This window comes from Eptesicus fuscus, chromosome 5, assembly GCF_027574615.1.
Source record: "Eptesicus fuscus isolate TK198812 chromosome 5, DD_ASM_mEF_20220401, whole genome shotgun sequence".
In the NCBI taxonomy this organism is placed as follows: Eukaryota; Metazoa; Chordata; class Mammalia; order Chiroptera; family Vespertilionidae; genus Eptesicus; species Eptesicus fuscus.
The window spans coordinates 77,586,780-77,605,859 of NC_072477.1; the positions used below are offsets into that span (position 1 = coordinate 77,586,780).

Here is a 19,080-nt window from a genome sequence, read left to right on the forward strand (position 1 = left end):
TGTCTACAACTGTGAATGCCCCTGGTATCGCCAGGCCAGGGTATCTGGGTGTAAAAGATGATGTAATATAGCCAGAGGAGGAGGGGTTTCTGGCTATATTAACTCCTGGCGAAAACATTCCTGGTTCTAACTAAAGCCAAGCCACACTGGCTGCAAATCCCTAAAATGCATGGCAGCACAACTCTAATCATCCCATGCCAGGTGTTCACCAAGGTTTTCTTTAAAATGTTTTTTCTTTTTTTCCTATTCTTCAAAAAAAAATTTTTGGTTTGTTTTCAACTTTTATACACAAGTCACATTCCCAGAAAGCAAAGAGTGAAAAAAGTTTCTTTCTTCATACACATGCTGCTAAGAAAATAGTTTTATACACAGAATTTCAACAGGAGAGAGAAAAGGGATGGGGAGGAAGGGAAGGATGCGAAAGGGATGTTGAGAGGTGAGAGAAGGTGGCAGCAAGAGCAAGACCACAGTAGGCCAGTTTCTGTCCTCCTGCATTTGTAACTGGCATTTTGGCATCGTCAGAATAACTAATTCCACCCCACCCTGGTTTGTTAGAATTGGAGCTTTTAATTTGAGAAGTGAACGGGACAGGGACTAGGGACAGCCATTTCCTTCCTCCTCTCCCCTTCCATCTTTTCTGCATCTAAGCCACTGCTTCGGTATTAACATGCCCACAGAGTGGAGTGACAGACTGGGAAATCCAAACACAGGGCTGGCTGGGTGTGTGTGCATCTGAAACAGAGAATGGGAGCGGAGGAAGCCGGGAGGAGAAAGTCTCTGGAAGCAGACTCCCTCGAAAGGGGAGTTCTTAGGGGCAAGGGTAGTAGGAGAAAGTTTCGGGGGCTTTTCTGTGCTAAAATAAAATACCTGCTTCTCCACCCTATTTCACTTACCACCTGATGATTACAGAGACAATTAGGATAGAGTTGGGAACCTGTCCCACCCAGGTCATTCCTCTTGGTGATATCACCCTATCAGAGATTCACCTGTGCTTTAGTCATCTCCTTGCCCACCCATCACCCTGCAATCATGCTCTGGCCCCCATGGGGCTCACCACAGACCCTGACTCCTTTGGGGGTGCTCCCAGCAGATGCTGCTTACTGGAGGGGCTGGGCTGAAGGGAACAGGTGCCAGGGCATACAACAAGGGGGAAGAATACAGATGGGGAACAAGGGTCCCCAAAGGCAAGGAGGTTTAACCCTTTGCACTCGCTTGCTTTTTTCTCGATTCCTTTATTCTAATGCTAACCGTGTCGAGTCACACTCGACATCCGAGTGCAAAAGTTAAGAAGTGACCAAAGTGTGAAGGGGCCAGTAGGGAGGGAAAGGAGTGGGGGTTATGGAAGTTGTGAATAAGAAGTGGTGATTAGCTACCTGAAAAGGAAGCATGACCAAGACTCAGAAATCAAACTGCCCGCCCACCCCTTTCTTCCCGACACTACCACGGTGTTTCTGGCAGCACCGGCTGTTCTAACCCACATCTGGGGATGGGGATGTGACCTCTCCTGACAAATACTCAATTCAGGGGCAAGGATGTGTCTCCCCATCTCCAGGCTTCTCCCCATTACCAGCGCCCCCACCCTGCACGACCAGGGCAAGGCTGCACTACTTTGTCCCCAGGGTGACCCACCATTACCCATGCAAGGACTTAAAGCCATTTGACCTTCCAAAGATGAGGTGCTTTAAAGAAACCCTTAAAATGGGGGGAGGTGACACAAACAGGAAAAACCACTTGTTTGGTGGGAGAGTTTTCAGGTGTTTTTTTTTTCTTTTCTTTTTTTCTGTATTTTCCAAGTTTGTTTCTTTTTAGTTCATTCCTCTGGTCTCTCCATCTCTCACTCCTGTGCACATGTGTGCGCTCTCTCTTTTTTGGTTGTGTGTGTGTTTCAGTTTTTGTTTTGTTTTTTAAAGAACTTTGGATTTGCCGTCGGTGGGCAGCGCCGGTCCCAGGGGCTGGACCCCCACATGGCAGGGCTGGGACAGGGGCAGGCCCACGGCTGCTGAGAGGATCTCTGTGTTTAAAGCCTTTGAGAATAAGTTACTGCAGTTCTCAGGGTGCAGGGTGGCAGAGGGATCCCTGGTGGCAGCTTCCCCTAGAGTCCAGGCCACAGGGGCTCCCTGCCAGACAAGGAGGTTCGGGGGATGTGAGGAGAGTGAGCCGGGAGCACTTCTCCCCGCCAACCTAAAGTTTGGTTAGTTTTGTGGGCTCCCTGCCCATCCCAGGCTCCAACATTGGGAGCCAGCTGGGTTTTTGGGAAGTTTGTGAGCGGCATGGCGCTCTAGACAAGGGGGCGGGAAGGAGAAGGGGGAGCGACAGTTTGTTTTCCTTCCCCCTTCTCTGTCTTGGGGTTTCCTTTTTCTTTCATCTTTTTTTTTCTTCTTCTTTTTTTTTGGTGTTTTCTCAGTCAGTGGAACAGCACGGGAGAACATGTACTCGTGTGTGTTTACAGGAGTTGGGTGTGACTGGGAATTCAGTGGGGAAAAAGTTGTGGGAAGATAGATCAAGGACAGATTCTGTGTATGCTGAGCAGAGCAGACGTGAGTGAATAATGAGGACGATAAGATGAGGATGTCTGTGAAGTCACAGGGCAAGGAGGAGTGGAGGGGTGTGTGTGGGCAGGGGAGGAGGCAGGACTCTGCTGGAAGTGGGTGTGTGAAGCCCACTGAGGGTGGGGATTGAGATCCCCAGGAGGTGGGCGAGCTAAAGGTTGGGGTGAGGGATTTGAGATCCCACTAAACACCCCTTGGGGTAAGAGAGGGAGCCCTGAGGCCCTCCCTCGCCCCAGATCTTGGTTTATCTTTCATCTGTTTATAAAGCTACAAGTGTAGAGGTAGTAGTAGTTTTGGGGTTGGAGTCCGTGTGAGGTAATCTTGCTTCCTCTTTGGCAAAAGCCACGGCAGCGGTGGCAGCTGTGGTGGCGTTGGTGACGACGATGGGTGGGCCCCCTGGGGGCGGGGCCGCCTTCCGCCTGTGGGCCGAGGAGCGCAGGTGGGAGGCCAGGGCTTCACGCCCACTCAGCAGCACCTCACATGCCAGGCAGTGGTAAGTGCAGATGGGCACCCGAAGTGGGGGGGGCATGGAGCCCCCGGAACCCCGCCCAAAGAAGCAGAAGGATCTCTGATGAGCAGTGGCTGGCGCCTCCCCGTCAAATGCCATCTTGCACTGGCGGCACAGGTAGCGGTGGGTCACGTCCACGGTGGAGATGCCAGGGCTGCCTGTCAGCAGCTCATCCGCCTCCCCGGTCTCCCCCTCCCCTGGAGCGGGCAGGTCAGGAGGCTTTGGAGGTGCTGTGGCTGTGGGCTCAGGGGGCTGGGGTGGGGGCTGGAGGAGGGCATTGGGGAGCAGTCCGATGAGGGTCTGAGGTATCACGGGGTTCATTGGAAATAGCCCCTTCTTCATGCCATAAAGCTGTTGGAAGTAGGCTCCTTGTAACTGGGGGCCAAAGACAGCCGGTGGTGTGGCCCCTCCTGCAGGGGGCAGTGGGAAGGGCAGGAACTGGCCCCCCAGCAGGGCTGGGACAGTGGCCTTCAATGCTTTGAGGTTCTTGAGGGCATCAGTGGAGGAGCTGGTGGGGGCTGCAATTGGTTTTCGCTCACCAGAGACCTTATCCCCAGAGGGCTCAGTAGGCGGGCCGGGGGCAGGGTCAGTGGTGCCTGCTGTGGAGGTGTTGATTTGGTCGGGCACAGATCTCGGAGGTAAGGGGCAGCCTGGGCCAGCAGTCTGGACCATTGTGGTAGCAGGCAGAACCGAAGTGGCGAGGCCAAGGAGGCCTGAGGAGGCTGCAGGGCCTAGGAAGATGAAAGGGATGATGAAGGATTAGCCTCCTCCTGGCCCCGCCTCTTTCCTGCTATAGGCCACCTCCAGCCTCACCCACCCATTCCCACAACTAGCCTCCATGACCCCTTTCCTCCCTTCTTTCCCCCAAGAACCTGAAGCAAAGGAAGACCACAGGTGATTGGAGATGGGAAGAGTCAAGAAGGAAAAGGAAGGGCATGTCATTAGAGGGAAATGCTCTCTGAATTCCAACTCCTCCCAACCTTCCACTCACCTGAACTGAAAGGAGCTAAGCTGCCCAGTGGGGGCTGGGCCAGAGCTGGGCCGGGCAAGAGGACTGGGGCCAAGCGAGGCAGGGCTGGGGCAGCCCCAAGGGGCGCAGAGGCCGGTGTGGAGGCAGGTGGGGCCTTGGGAGCCGGAGATGCCTCGGGTGCCGGGACCAAGTCGTAGCACTTGCTTTCACTCTTCAGCTGGGCTTGGACCGCCTCCTTGAGTTTGGCCAGGTGCTGGCGGGAGAAGAGATGGCCTCGGCAGGAGACATAGAAATCATACTTGACATCACAGTAGGGGCAGTCAGTGCGCTGGGCTCCCGAGGGGCCCTCACTGCTGCCCCCGGCCCCGCCAACGGCTGCCCCCTGCAGTTTGGCTTTCTTTTCCTTGGCACGAGCATTCTGGAACCAGACCTGGATGACTCTCTTGGGCAGCCCAATCTCCTCCCCCAGCACCTCACACTCCTGCATGGTGGGGGTGCGGTAGGCTTCATAACAGGCTTTCATGATCTTCAGCTGCAGGCTGCTCATCTGGGTCCTATAGCGCCGCTGCCCCATTCCATCTGGAACCCCAGCCCCACCTGGTCCCCCACTGGTCCCTCCAGCCCCAGGGGATTCTGGTTCGGCCAGGCTGGAAGCAGACGAATCGCTTAGATCACCTGCAGAGGGACTGCAAGCCTCACTCTCTGGAGAAGCTTTTGTGGGTTCCTCTGGGCCCTCCTCCTCACTGGGGGGGAGGGGAGGAGGGAGAGGTAGAGGGGGCTCCGGTGGTGGGATGGTGGCCTCTTTCCCAGGAGGCAGGAAAGGCAGGGGCCCTGCAGGAGGGGTGACCGTGGGGTAGGGAAAAGCAGGTGCTTCTCTCTTGGGGGCCTCCCTCCCAGTCCCATCATCCACCTTGCCCAACAAGAGGTTGAACTTGGGGAAGGGCGCAGGGGTGGGTGTGACAGGGGGCTTGACCGCTGGATTGGGCGCTCCCCCGGGGGTGCTTCGAAACTGGCCCTTCCTCTCTCGGGCCCTGGTATTCTGGAACCAGACCTGCACCACCCGCTTTTTGAGCCCCACCTCCTCGGAGATGCAGTCCAGCATCTTGCGTGTTGGGTTGGAGTCCTGCATGTACCAGCGGTACAGGATCTCCAGCTGCTCGGGCAGGATGGTGGTGCGCAGGCGCTTGTCCCTGGGGGGCTCGCCTTCCCCTCCACCCCCTGCTTCGCTGCCCGTGGGAGACAGGCTACCGTCCTCGTGCTTCCGTTTGAGGGGTGGCCCTGGCACTGGTGGAGTGCCTGCCACCAGGGGGTTTCGCTCCCCAAACACCAGCAAGGGTAGATCTAGGAGGTGGGGGGCAGCACCGGGCTGCACAGACGGCAGGAAATGCAGGCGGCGGTGACTGGTCAGGAGGTCCAGGCTGGAGAAAGACGCGGCGCACTGGTCGCAGGTGTGGGCTGGGGAAGGTGAGGGAGACGCCCTCCCTCCAGGCTCTCTGCCTTCTGGCTTTGTTGCTTCTGCTTGGCTCAGCTCTTCCCTGTCTGGAGGTTCTGGTGATGGGCCCTTGGGACATTTGGGGGGTTCCGGGCCCTGTTCCTCCTCTGCATCTTCCTCCTCGACTTCCTCCTCCTCTTCCCCTCTCTCTGCCTCTTCCTCTTCCAGGGGCTGGTCATCATAGCATTTCTTCAGGTGTCGCACCAACTCAAAAACACAGGAGAAGGCGGTGTGGCAGCGCCTGCAGCCAGAGACTCCCCCAGTGCCTCCTGCGGTTGGTGCAGGCCCGCCCTCGCTGGCATTTTTGCGAGCCTTCTGGCGGGCATTCTGGAACCACACTACCACCACACGGCTAGCCAGGCCCAAGAGACTTGCAAGCCGCTCCACCTCTCCATCCTTGGGGTAGGCACTGGTCTCAAAGAAAGACTGCAGGGCTTGGGTCTGGAACTCGGTGAACTTGGTTCTGGAGAACCGGCGGCCTGCAGGCACCAGGGCAGGAAGAGTCCCCCTGGCGTTTTCCTCCTCGTCTGGGGGCCAGTGTCCTGTCCGGCCTCGTTCCTCGGGGGGGTGGGCCACCTCTGTCTCAGGCTCGGGCACCAGGAAGGGTAGACCCCGTTGGGGAGCAGGTGAATCCAGAGACCCATCAGGAGGCTTGGGGGGCTCTGCAGGGGGCGGGTACAGGCTATCATAGCTCTTTCGAAACTGAGCAGCGTAACGGCTCAGGGCCTCGAAGGGCAGAAAGCGGCGGTGGACGTGCTCCTCGTGTGTCTTGAGGATGAGCATGTTAGAGAAGAGTTTCCCACAGGCCCTGCAGGCCAGCTTATCCCCGCCCCCCGGGGCCTCTGGTGGGGGTGGGGTGGGCGGAGGGGGCACAGCCTGCTTCCCTTCATTGTACTGAATCACCAGCTCAAAACCGAAGTTTTCCAGAAGGGCTTTGGCTGCAGTGTGGGCTGCCTCGTTGGGTGTTGGTTCGGGGGGTGAGGCTGTCCCTGCCTCGGTTCCCTCTTCAGCTATGGGGGGCCGCTCCCATTCCCGCTCAGCCGGCTCAGCCTTTGGGGGTGGGGGTTGGGGCGGAGGGGTGGCAGCGGGCAGGGACAGCAGGGGCGCAGGCCCAGCCAGTGCCAGCTTGGGCCCCACCTTGAGGTCATGGAGGTAGAAGGGCAGGAGCAACTGTTGCTGCTGGAGCTTAAGCAGTGATTCGGGCACCAAAGGGAAGGGGGGCAGGACCGGTGGGGTGAAGAGTGGGGCTGGGAATCGGTGCAGGTCCAAGGGAGGGGGAGGAGGGGACAGGAAGGGCAACCCAGACACGAAGCCGCTGGGGTCGGGGCCCTTCTTCTCAGTGCCCGCCTCCCCCTCAGCCTCGCCTTCTTTGGGCTCTTCCTGGCCACGCTCTGGCCCCTCCGCCTTGGCATCAGTCTTGGCCCCCCGTGAGCGAGTCTGGTGCAGAACTGAGCGCATGTGGATCTCCAGGGTGGAGCTCTGGTTGTAGGAGACTCGGCAGACTGTGCACTTAAACGGCTTGTCTGTAGCCGCAGTGGAGGCAGGCGCTGAGCCAGCCTCTCCCCGGGCAGGGCCAGAGGGGTCAACGGCAGCTTTCTTCATCTTGTGCAGGTGGGAGACAGAGTTATAATGGACCAGGAGGATATTCTTCTGTGTGAAGGACTCTTTACACACAGTGCACTTATAGGGCCGGGCCGGGTCAAGGAACTTGTCCAGTGCAAAGTTGGTGGTCTTCCGATAGGTCAGAGCGGGGCGCGAGTCCGCTGGAGCTGGTTCTGCAGGGCGGGGCTCCCCGGCAGGCCCCTCTTCCTCCTCAGCCATGGCGGGTAGAGGAGCCATTTCTTCAGCCTGGGCGTCAGGTCGAGGGGCTGGAGATGGGGCTGGAGAGGGGGGTTGGTCAGGGCTTCCTGTGGGCTTGTCTGGGGCCTCGGCTGAGGGCAGGGGAGGCTCAGGAAGAGGACCGGGACTGGCTTCTGGAGGCGGGTGAGGGCCTTCTAGGGGAGAGAAGGGGTTGCAGTGAGAAGGGAACTTTAAGTCAGACCCCACCCACTCAATATCAAGGGCAACTGATCCCTGCCTCCCTTCCTTCAGACCTTCTTGGTCTGTGAAGCCCAGGTCCCCTTTCCTGCCACCTCGGGAGGTTTGCCATCCCCTTCCTTACCTGCTGCCGGGTCTCTGCCGGGTGCAGGCTCTGGCCCGGGAGCCAGGGGCCCGGGGCCATCCCCCAGAGGGCTCAGAGAGGGCCCAGGCAGCACTTTGGTCACAAAGGTCATCTCTACAGTTGTGGCCTGTAATGGAAGAGACCCAGTGACTTCCTTCGCGCCCTCTGGCTACTGCTGTGCCTATGCCCAGCCCCTTTGCACGGCTCCAGTCTTGTCTCTGGACAGACCTCCCACCTAACTTCTGCTTTTCCCACAGAGGAGAGGGCCGGGCAGCCGGGCCTGCTGTTGCACAGCTCTTCTCAGGACCTAATGTGAGTGAAGGAAATGCTTAGCCTCCTCAGGCGAGTAAGGCCGCTAGATAAGCTCCACTCGGTTCCCTCCAACTCCAAAATCCACCTTCAAATCTGTGAAATGCTGTTCCCATCACCAACACCCACCCCCCAACACACACACTTGCCCGGCACCCCTGCCTCTGCCTCCCCTCCGCCCCGCCTGACAGGGCTCCCTGGACAGGTCCTCGCCCAACCTGTACTCACCACAAGCAGCAGCTTCTCAACACACTCGGGCACCACGTTGTGAAGGTGGCTAAGGTGGAAGTGCAGGGCAGGCCGGCCCACCAGCTGCTCCTGGCACAGCGGGCACCTGTACTTAGGCTGCACTGCATGCTGGGAGAGTGCATGAGCCCTCACCTGCTCGGACTCTGGGCTCAGGAAGCTGCAGTATGGACAGCAGTACACCTGGGGGCACATGGGCGGAGGGGGTGTCAGGCACAGGTGGGACCTGCCATCACTTCGCCTTTACGCTCCTGCACACAGCACAATCTCCACTCCCAATAAAGAAGCGAGCCCAAGGGGAAGGCATCGCTGTGGACCCAGCCACAGTCCTGAAAGCTGGCTCCTCCCTGGTTTCCCACGGACTGGGACGAAGGCCTAAGCCAGGCCCCACCTTGCCTTCTTTCTTTGTCTGGCCCTCGTGCTCCATCCTGGTCTCTGTCTTTGCTTGGCCTGGCTTTCCCTGTCTCTGCTGCCCTACTCAGTTCTCCAGCTGACAGTATGGCCCTGTAGCTCCCTCCCTGGGATTTAGTTTCCTTAACCACCCTCACACTGCCTGTTTCTTCTCCCTGAAACGGTTCCCCTTCCCTCTGGCACTTCCTGCACCCAGAGTCTCCCTTGTCCTGGCCCACTGTGCTCCCCAAGGCCCCTGAACTAAGTGTCTCCCCACCTGTCTGCTCGGAAGCCAGCTCATTCTCTCTCAGAGGCTCAGCAGTTCCCACTTCCTTTCCCTTTTATTTTTCTTCCCTTCTTAATGCAAACAATAACCATAGCTCCCTCCGTGGCTCAGGACATTCTGGCTTGACTCTTAGTGCATTCTTGCCCACACCTCTGGAGGATGGGACTGGGGAGCCCGGGGGCCCCTCTATTTCCCCGAGTCACCTGTGTGCCTGATCTCCAGCCTGCATTTGTCTCCCTGGCGCACGCCCTCTCCTGCCCGCTGTGCCATCAGTCCAGGCCTGCACAGCAGGAAGGGGATGCTCATCTGAATGCACCTAGGCCTAGGAGCAGACATCTGGAGTGGGTGTGTGAGGGAGTAGGGGTTAGGAGGAGGGGAAGCTGAGGACATAAGCCATTACTGCAGCAGTGTGAAGGGAGGCAGTCATGATAAATACTGCATATTGCAGTTCCCGTGTGGAGAGCTGTGAGGCACTCAAAATCAATACTTTCAGGCCACAGAGCTAGACTACTGGGGCCTGCCTAGGCCAGGCAGAGGCCTGGGTCCAGAGACAGAGATTTGCAGAGCTTGCTGTCTGGATGAATCATCTGGGCTGGTGCCTCTACCCTCAGGGAGGGGGTGCCAGGACACCCCATCCAGGCTCAGGGCTTCCCGTTGGAGATGAACGGCCACGTCTAGCTGCCTTTCTGTTCATAACAGAAATAAAGAGCCGGGCAGCAGCTAGTTTTTTGTCTTTGCCTTGCTTCGTTTCTTCACTTCTTTCCTCCCCTCCTCCCTCCACCTACCTCCAATCTTTCCTGCCCTCAATGCAGCTTCTCTCTTCACCTTTCCCTCAAATTCCTGCCATCCTTCCTGTCATCTCCCTCTGTGCTCCATCCTTGGCACCAGCTCTGCTCCCTGTTGGTCCAGAACATCCGTAACTGGGCCCAAGTGGGATTTCTTAAATCATGTATTTTGAGTTAAATAAGTCACAAGCATGACAAAATTAGGTCTACCCTTGGTCTGAAATCTCTGTAAAGCTCTGCTGATTAGAATGTCAGCTTTTAGAACATGAGTAGATCTCAGTAAAACCAGACCCCCCTCAGCTCTTCCCAGGTACCCCAGTTCTGACCGTGGTCTGGTTGGCACTGTCTCCAGGAGGGCCAGTCTTGTTCTCTGCCTCTTCAGAAGCTGAAGATGAAAGGAGAGGAGATTAAGAGACTCCCCAGACCTCCCTCTTCCTTTCACAGACCCTCAGCTCTTAAGGTGACCTGATTTGTAGCACAGAGCTTCCAGGGGAGGGGGCTGGGCTCTGGGGAAAGGTAGGAAGGGCAGGAACGTACAGAGCTATACTGAGTACAGTGAGGGGAGGCCGGCTCAGCAGGGCTGAGCCCGGGTTAGTGGATGGCCAGGGTTGGGTCCTCGAGGAGAACAGAAGCACCCAGCCTTCTGTGGCTCTGCCTCCCTCCCCTCTGACGTGTCCTTTCTTTTGATCACTTTGGCTCCTTTACCCCAGGCCTGGCAGGGTGTGTGGATACTGCACACTCCCAAGAGCATCTCAGAATGTGTTAGGATTAGGGATGGGGAGGGCAAGGGATGGAGGGAAATTAACCAGATGAGCAACTCACCTAATTGTTCTGTCTTATTCTGGGCATCTTTCTCAGGGGTGGGTGGCTCAGCTAAGGGGGCAACAGGAGCCTTCCCTGTGTAGAGGGGAGAGTCAGCTTATAAAGATGAAGCATCAGGAAAGGGAAGAGACAGAGCAAAGAAAGCAGGACAAGCAGCCAGGCAATGAGGGAGAAAATGGATGAATCACCAGGCAGGGGAGGACAAAAAAGAAATACAGAGGAGAAGAGCCTAGGAAATCATCCCTGGGAGTCCAGCCCCTGTCGCTTGAAGATAAGCAAACAAGTCCAGCGGTAGGTGACAGAAACAGGACCAAACTCTCAGCTCCTTGTCTTGACTGATCCTGGAAGCAAGGAGCCCAGAAATGTAGAGGGAGGGGTGCTGAAGAAGGAAGGTGAGGTTGCATGGAAGCAGCTGCAGTGAGCAGGAGGCGGCAGGTCTAACCGGGAGAGGAGATTACCACTCAAGTAAGAATTGACAGATGTGTAGGAATTTATTTTCGGTGGCGGCCTAATTAAAGTGTTAAAGTTCCTTAACTCCATTCAGCCTAGCGCCAGGATCGTTAGCTATTGATCTGGGCCCCTCCGGCACTTAACTCCAGCCAGCATATTGGCAATTCAATTAGCACAGTCAATGCTGCCTGTTCCTGGTTCCTGCTGCCCGAGCCCCACCCTCGCCCACCACTGGTCTCTGTGAATCCCGGACGCTGTGCTCACCTCTGACAGCCCCTTCCAGGCCCCTCTCCTGCACCCTCTGGATCATTGGCACCTGGTGGGCCCTTCCCAGTTTCTGCAGTTACACCCTGCCAACAGCTGCCTTGGGGGACCCTCGGCCCAGCCTTCAGGCTGAAGACCTTCTAGGAGACAGGAAAAGGCTGGGGAGCTTGTCAAGGGCTTCCCACCTAGGGAAGCTCACAGCTCCCATCAGTTTCCCATATGCCCTGGCCCATTCTTTTCTTTCTGCCTCTGTCCTTCCTGACCAGCTCCTGCCCACGCCCCCTACCCAGCGTTGCTAGGACACTGGTCAGTACTTGGAACCATTGGGTGACTCCTCCTCACTTCTCTTCCTGTTCTGTTTTTTTAATCCTCACCCGAGGATACTTTTCCATTGATTTTTAGAGAGAGGGAAGAGGGAAAGACAGAAATATCAATGTGAGAGAAATATATCAATTGGTTGCCTCCTGCACGCACCCCGACTAGAGCCCAGGCTGGGGAGGAGCCTGCAACCAAGGTATGTGCCCCTTTGACCAGAATCAAACCTGGGACCCTCTGGTCCACAGTCTGACGCTCTATCCACTGAGCAAACCAGCTAGGATTGTTCTCTGTTTTCCACCCAGCAAAGTTCCTGCCCTTCTCTGCCTCCTCCCTCCAACAGCCTCTTGTTCCCACCTTCACTCGGCAGCCCCACTGTTCCTGAAATCTGGAGCAGACCTGTTCCCCCTTGTGTCACTTTCTCATCAGCCCTCAGCTCCATGCCAGCTGCCCTCTCTGCCCAGCCCTACCCCTTCAATCCCCTCCGCCTCACCTGGAGTCCGGAGCTGCCCATGGCTGAAGCTAAGGATGCTCTGAAGAGCTGAGAGCCCTTCCTCGGCTGCCGGGCCACTCTGTAGCAGCTGCAGGCGCCGCTGGGCCTGGGCATCGCGGTGGGCCGGTGCTCGCAGGTGCTGCAGCAGGGCCAGGCGGGAGGGCGTCTCCCAGGCACACAGCAGGCAGCGGAACAGTCCCAGCTCTGCCCCTGCCGCTGCCCCCTCCATCTCCAGAAGAAACTGGAAAAACGGAAAAAGGCAGCTCAGGCCCAGAAGGAACAGGTACCTTCAGATCTCCTTTACCTTCCCCAAGGGAGCCTCACCAGCAGCACCCCCACCCCGCCCTTCACCCTCTGGAGCTCCCCTATTCCTTCCTAAGGCCATTTGAGTATTACTGATTTTTCTCCCCAACCTCCTCTTCCTCCGACCCATCCTGGGCTCTCCTGGTGTGTGAATGGAATCTGGTTCTGTTCTCAAACTTCTGGTGATAAGATGGGCTGAACAGAGGCAGAGTCCCAGCCCCAAACACCAGAAAAGCAGAGTGAAATATTGGATTCACTTTGTTCGACTGAGTCCACCATCCTTGGCCTCTTTCTCCATGTCTTTTTTCCTAAACAGTGTATTATCCTGTGCATAGTACATGCTTTAAAATTTTTTTTTTTATTTTACTGATTTCAGAGAGGAAGGGAGAGGGAGAGAGAGATATAAATATCAATGATGAGAGAGAATCATTGATCGGTTGCCTCCTACACAACCCACTGGAGATCAAGCCCGCAATCTGGGCATGTGCCCTGACGGAGAATCGAACCATGACCTCCTGGTTCATAGCTTGATGCTCAACCACTGAGCCACGCCGGCTGGGCCATACCTGCCCTTTTCTCCAGTTCTGCCACCTTGGGCTTTCCCATCCCTCTCCACTTCCCTCTCCCCGAGGCGGCTACTCTGCCCCTCACCTCAGGCCTCCCTCCCCCTCACCTTGTAGACCTGGCTGTTTTCCTCGTGGGCTGCCCCCCGGGCGTGTAGCTGCATCTTCTCCTTGCTGTTGGACTCAAAGTCACAGATGTTGCAGCGCAGGTGCAGGGGGGGCACAGACCCATAAGGAGTCCCATCTCCCAGGGGCATGGGCAAGGGAGTGCCCGTAGCCCCACTGCCCTCCCTCAGGTGGGCTGCCAGCTGGTACTTCTGAGCATGTTTGTCGGTCTTGAGGTGGAGCTGGAAGTTGGCCTTGAGCTGGGTGCCATAGCAGCAGAGCTTGCAGCGGTGGGTGTCACCGGCCACCTCCTTCCACTCGGCCTCCGGGAGGCTGCGGCCCATGCTGCAGTGGTAGAGCAGCAGCTCCAGGTTGTCCGTGCTGAAGGCCTGGCACACCAGGCAGCGGAACACCTTCAGAGACGGGCTGTCATCTGGGGGCGGCGAGGTGGGCAGGCCCTCGGACAAGGAGCCCAGGAGCTGACTTTGAGGCAGGTGGGCGTCCGGGGAGAAGCTGCCAGGGGCTAGGGGACAGAGACAGGTTAGTGGCCCAAGGAAGGAACGGAGCAGGGTCAGTTTGGTCTGCGGGAGTGTGGGTGGTGGGGAAATGAGGATAATGCTGAGGGCGCTGGTGTTACCTAAGGGGGGGCTGGCCCTTGGGAGAGAGCAGGGAATCGAGTTTGACCCGCGAAGGGGGAGCGAAGGGGAAGAGGAGCAGAGCCAGGGAGCTCACCAGGCGTGGGGAACTTTCGGGCAGGCGCTCCGAGGTGGTGGAAGCCGTTGAGAAGCAGCTGGGTTTCCAGGGGCTTGTCTGGCCTCAGCCCAGGGCCGGGCAAGGGAGCCTGGGGCTGCCCTAAGGCCTGGGGCCCAAAGTACTGGAAGAGTTCAGGCGGAGTGGCAGGGGCCCCTGTTGGGGGCGGAGGGCTTGGCCCCACAAGCCCAGGTGGCAGGCCCAGCGGCAGCCCCTGGTGCAGCATGAGGACATTCTGCATGTGCTTCTCAGAGGTCATGTGGATGCGCAGGTTGCGAGAGATGTTGGTCTCATAGCTGCACACCTTGCACTGCCAGGACGATTTGGTCTTGGGTTCCTTGTCCCCAGAGCAGGGCGGGAGCGGGGCCTCTGGGGGGCTTGCCTGCCCACCAGGCCCAGCCTGGAAGCCCTGCAGGTTGGCCAGGTGCTTGTCAGACTGCATGTGGATGCTGAGGTTGCCCTTGGTGGTGGTGGAGTAGTTGCAGATGTCGCAGCGGTAGGGCTTGTAGCCACAGTTGTAGCTCTCTCCACGCGCCAGGCGGGGGTGGGCCCCCCCGGCGCTGCAGTAGCTGCAGTGACTGTTGCTCTCAGGGTGCTTCTCCCGCATGTGCACATCCAGGGTCTGCTGGTACTTGTAGTGCCAGTTGCACTTGGGACACTTGAGCGTCTTGCAGGAATTGCGCGAGTGAAGCAGAGACATGTGGCTGGACAGGCTGAGGCCCTGGAAGGCTGCAGGGGCTGGGGTGTAGTCCTCGGCTAGGCGGTAGGGCTGGGGTGGCTCACTGGGGTCTTCGGGGGAGCCCACTGGGACGGGGAGAGTGCCCCCCTCCTTGCAGGTGGGTGAGCTTTGGTTAAGTGGGGGGCAGAGCCCTCCATCCTCTTCTTGCCCCTCGGGGAACCAACCTGGGCCTGCCTCCCCCGCTGCCGGTGGTGACTCTTTGGCTTGGGTTGGGCTGGGATCCCAAGTGGCTGGGGTAGTGGATGGGGAAGGCGGACTGAGGGTCAGGACGTCTTCTGTAGGCAGAACAGGGGCCTGGGTTTCTGCCTCAGGGCAGCCATCCTCAGTCCGGGCTACATTCGCCTCCAGGCTCACTGTGCTGCTCTTGTCAAGAGGCATTTCTGAAGGGGGGCCAGCAGGTGGTTTTGGTTCCAGGAAGCTCAGGAGGGCCATGCAGCCCTCACCCCCCTCCTGGAGCACAGCTGGGCTGCCTGTTAGGCCCTGGTGTTGAGCAGAGGTTAGCTTCACCCCATGAGACTGTGTATGACCCACGAAGGCCTGGGACTGGCTGAAACCCAGGCGGCAGAGGAGGCAGAGCCAGAACAGTGCCCGGTGGTCTCCCCCCCTGCTCCCAACGGGGCCATCTTTGGGATCTCCGGGTGGGTTTGGTGCTAGCTGGTAGCTCCAGAAGGCTCCATCCCTTCCCTCACAGGTGGCCGGAGATGGCGCTGAGGTATCACGGGACAGAATTTGGTCAGAAGAGCTAAAGCCTTGGATTGGGTCAAAGCCATGTTGGATGTGAAGGGCAGTGAGGGGTGCAGGGGGCGGGTGGGGTAGGCTGGGCTCTTCCTTGATGCCCGCCTCACCCCAGGGGAAGCCCTTTGGTAACAGCAGTTCACTGCCACCTGGCAGGGACAGCCTGGCCACTAGGCAGGCCTCTCCGCCAGCTGTGAAGAATAGATGGTTGCTTAGGTCCACAGGAGGGAGCCCTCCTCCTTCCTCCTTCCGCTCCTTGTCCTCTTCCACCCCCAAGTCCTTTGGTGGGAAGCCACCACGGCCAGGCTCCTCCTGGGGCTCCCCAATCTCCTTTGGTGGGATGAGGCCACAGCCCGACTCCAGAGGCTGTCCCCCTGGTTCTGAGGGCCTCATGCTCTCAGAGGTGGAGGGGGCAGCAGGGGGCTCTTTGGTGACAAGATCAGGGGGGATGCTGGGGGAGGAGGTGTCCAGAGGCGGGGACGGGGCATTGTGCCCAGGGGGTGGGGTGGTGCCAGCAGTAGAGGATGAGCTAAGGGTGGCCATGGCAGACGGAGGAGTGCTGGGGGTTCATCTCAGCGTGACAGCCAGTACCCTGCAGGGGAAACACAGAGAGGGCGGTGTTGTCAGGTAGCCGGGGAGACGGCAGTGACGCTCCTGCTACTCCAGCCCCACCCTCTTCCCTGAGCACCAGACTCAGGTACCCATGTGCCACATTGAAACTTCACTTAGTGTCTAACTGTACAGTGATGGCGAACCTATGACACGTGTGTCAGCACTGACACACGTAGCCATTTCTGATGACACGCGGCCGCATGCCGAGGATGAAACATTTGCGACTAGAGTCTTGGAGTTAGTTTTTTCCTCAAAGTGACACACTACCCGAGTTATGCTCAGTTTTTAGGCGAAGTTTGACACACCAAGCTCAAAAGGTTGACCATCACTGGAACAGGCACTTCAAACTTAACATGTCTAAAATCAGAACTCTTTATTCCTCCCCTGAATTTATTCTTCCCCATCTTTCCTATCTCAGAATTTGGTACAACTATTTATCTGGTTGCTTAAGCTAAAAACCTAAAATTTTCTCTTGCTCCACAATATGCAATTGACAGCAACCTCTCAAACATGTGTCCCATCCCTCCATTTGTCTTCATCTACGCCAGCACACCCTGGCCCCACCATCCTCATCTCTCTCCTGAGCTAAGGCAATGGATTCTACCACTGCCCCTCCAGTCCAATTTCCTCCCACCCAGCATCCAGGTGAGCCTTCATTTAATTCTCAATTATGAAAAATGTCAAACATATAAAAGTAGACCAAACAAAATAAGGAACATTTTTGAACTCATCACCCAGTGTCAACAGTCACCAACTCATGGCCCTCATGGCCAATCTTGTTTCATTTATATCCTTACCCACTTCCCCCTTTTCCTGTATGATTTTAAAGCAAATTTCAGGCATCATAAAGAATCATCTTTTAAAATGTACATCATACTATATTCTGCTTAAAACCCATCAATGATTTCTCACTGCTTTGTGAAGAAAATCCAAACTTCTTTCCCTGATTTACAAAAGGGTCTATCTGATCTGACACCTGCTTGCCTCTCCTCCCACCACTGCCTGGCTGGCCAGCTCTAGCCCACTAGCCTTGTGTCTCAAACACACCAAGTTCATTCCTACCTTCGAGCCTTGCCTAAGCTGTGTACTCTGCCTGGAATGCTCTCCTGGTGGCTCCTTGTCATTCAAGTCTCTGCTTAAATACAGCCTCTTCCAACAGGCCTTCTCTCTAGAAGCTAAACAACCCCCCCTGAAGAGGTAACTTCCCTGAGTTAAGGTCCTCTTGCCAGAGAGGCTACAGTGAAGTTTCCATGGGCCTGTGGGCACCGTGCTGCCCGAAGATACCTTCCAGACCCATCTCTGGTCAGCTGAAAGACAACAGCTTTTATCTGATTAGCCTCCTCCTCCCCAAAGAGATAAAAGATCATAAAAAATAGTAGTAATCTTACTAATAGCTATTAAGGTACGTATACCATGATGGTCCTAGCACTGTGTTAAATGCTTTACATCATCTCATTTAATCTCATTACCTTATTTTACACATGCGTCAGCCAAGAAACAGAGAGACTGAGCGAGCTGTTGATGGTCACTCAGCTCCAAGTGGTAAAACTAGAAAAGGACTGGAGGGCAGAGCTATATCCCAAAGCTGTGGCCTGGGCTCTCCATCCAATCAGACTGTCCCTCAGACACAGTACAGGCAAAATGGGCCTCCAAAGGTCTAGAAATCGGGATTCCTGGGCTCCCTCTAGCGGTCTAGAAGTACCAAGCCTCAGCATGCTGCTCCCAACCTTTTTATTTTGATACTACACCCCCTCTCCCAAACTCACCAGTTCCCCATGCCTCACCATCCTATACTTCTCTCCCTGTCCCAAGTGGCCTACAACCTCTCTAGTTCTTAACATCAGCAGATCTCTAAGGATTAAACCTTTAGCGCTCAGGCCAGAGTGCTTCAAGGAAGGGATGAGGTGTATGGCTTCTCCTTCCTTGGGCCGCCTCTAACAGTCACCTCCAGATTCCTGAATTTGGAATGGGTCCTGGGTCTGGCCCCACCAGCCTGCAGGCCCAATTCTGTCCCCCTCCTGGGGGCTAGCCAGGCGTGAAGTCGAAGCCATTAAGGAGCTCCGAGTGGGGCTGGACCCGCATGCTAATGAAAATGCAAATAAGCACCTGGGCAGGGGTGGAGGAATGGGGGCGGGGTGTGGAGAACCAAAAAGGAAGTGAAGGAATTAGGTGGAGGCGAGTCTATCCTCCAGAAATTACCAGAAAGAAGCCCTGAAGTTGTGGGAGGAAGGTATTCTTCCTACAGAATCTGGGGGTGGGGGAAGGGGGATAAGTGTGTGAGGATCTGACATTGCACTGTCCCACTCCCACAGCAGGGCCCAGTGCCATTCACTCACTGCCCCACCTAACGGGAAGAACTTCCCCAGGGCCCTGTCACCAAGGCCAGAACCGAGTGCATCGTCTTCCCCTGGCCCACCCTGCCTGTATCACATCGACCAGCTCCACTCCTTCTCCCTGGCCCCCGACTTACAACTCTAGATCAAACTTCAGAGGAGAGCTAGGAAGACCTAAGCCCCAAATCCTCTCTCCAAAGCTGCTACTTCCCAATACTGGGGGGCAAGGCGGGGGAAGGGGGTTCCAGCTGATTTGTAGCTAGAAAGCAAAGGAGCTGAGCTTTGGGTTAGCCTGTGTGTGAGACCCAGATTGCCTAGGGTAGGTCGGCAGCTGTTTAAACTTGCAAATCTCTTCTCCACCTCCCACCCTGCCCCTCCTCCTCTTCAGGAAAGAATTTCAATTGCAAATTTATCTCTGCCTCAGTTCACCCCCCCCCCCAGCTCCTCCTCCCTCTTCCTTCTCTGTGCTTCTCCCATCACCCACTATTTATTACAAACATTTAACTGCAGCAATTATTTTTTCACTTTTTTCCCTCCTTCTCAGTCTTTCTTTCCTTCCCTCTCTGAATCTCCGAGTCCCTTTCTTTGCCCTTCTGACCTTGAACCCAGTTTTCATCTCTTTCTGGAGATGATGCAGACCCAGATGACAAGCCTAAGTCACCCTCACATAGAATCCTGTTCTTCAGACCTCTGCCATTTCTCTTAGTTCTGGGCTTTCCTTAAGGGCCTCTCTTCTCCCTCGGGGCACATCTTAGCAGGGGAAAAGGGAAAAGGCAACCCCTCAAAGGCCCTGGCATTCCTGCCTCTGGGAGGGAAGGAGGAAGAGGATGGATCAGGTGTAGGGTGGTGGTGGGGGGCAGTCAAAAGGAAAGCTGGGTAGAGGCAAGGGCGGGGGGGGGG

The 19,080-nt window shown here is 56.6% G+C and overlaps 1 protein-coding gene across 1 annotated transcript in view; it reads right to left on the reverse strand.

The window, feature by feature from the left end:
* Nucleotides 1-720: 720 nt before the first annotated feature.
* Nucleotides 721-19,080, reverse strand: part of ZFHX2 (zinc finger homeobox 2) — a 31,175-nt gene continuing 12,815 nt past the window's right edge. Inside the window, exons 2-10 of the mRNA XM_008158492.3 lie at nucleotides 13,744-15,827; nucleotides 13,017-13,534; nucleotides 12,041-12,281; nucleotides 10,519-10,593; nucleotides 10,023-10,081; nucleotides 8,218-8,418; nucleotides 7,681-7,807; nucleotides 4,049-7,513; nucleotides 721-3,788 (exon numbers count right to left, since the gene is read on the reverse strand). Of these exons, the coding sequence (XP_008156714.2) occupies nucleotides 2,809-3,788; nucleotides 4,049-7,513; nucleotides 7,681-7,807; nucleotides 8,218-8,418; nucleotides 10,023-10,081; nucleotides 10,519-10,593; nucleotides 12,041-12,281; nucleotides 13,017-13,534; nucleotides 13,744-15,778 (7,701 nt within the window). The 5' untranslated portion in view covers nucleotides 15,779-15,827 and the 3' untranslated portion in view covers nucleotides 721-2,808. The remainder of the gene's footprint in view (nucleotides 3,789-4,048; nucleotides 7,514-7,680; nucleotides 7,808-8,217; nucleotides 8,419-10,022; nucleotides 10,082-10,518; nucleotides 10,594-12,040; nucleotides 12,282-13,016; nucleotides 13,535-13,743; nucleotides 15,828-19,080) is intronic.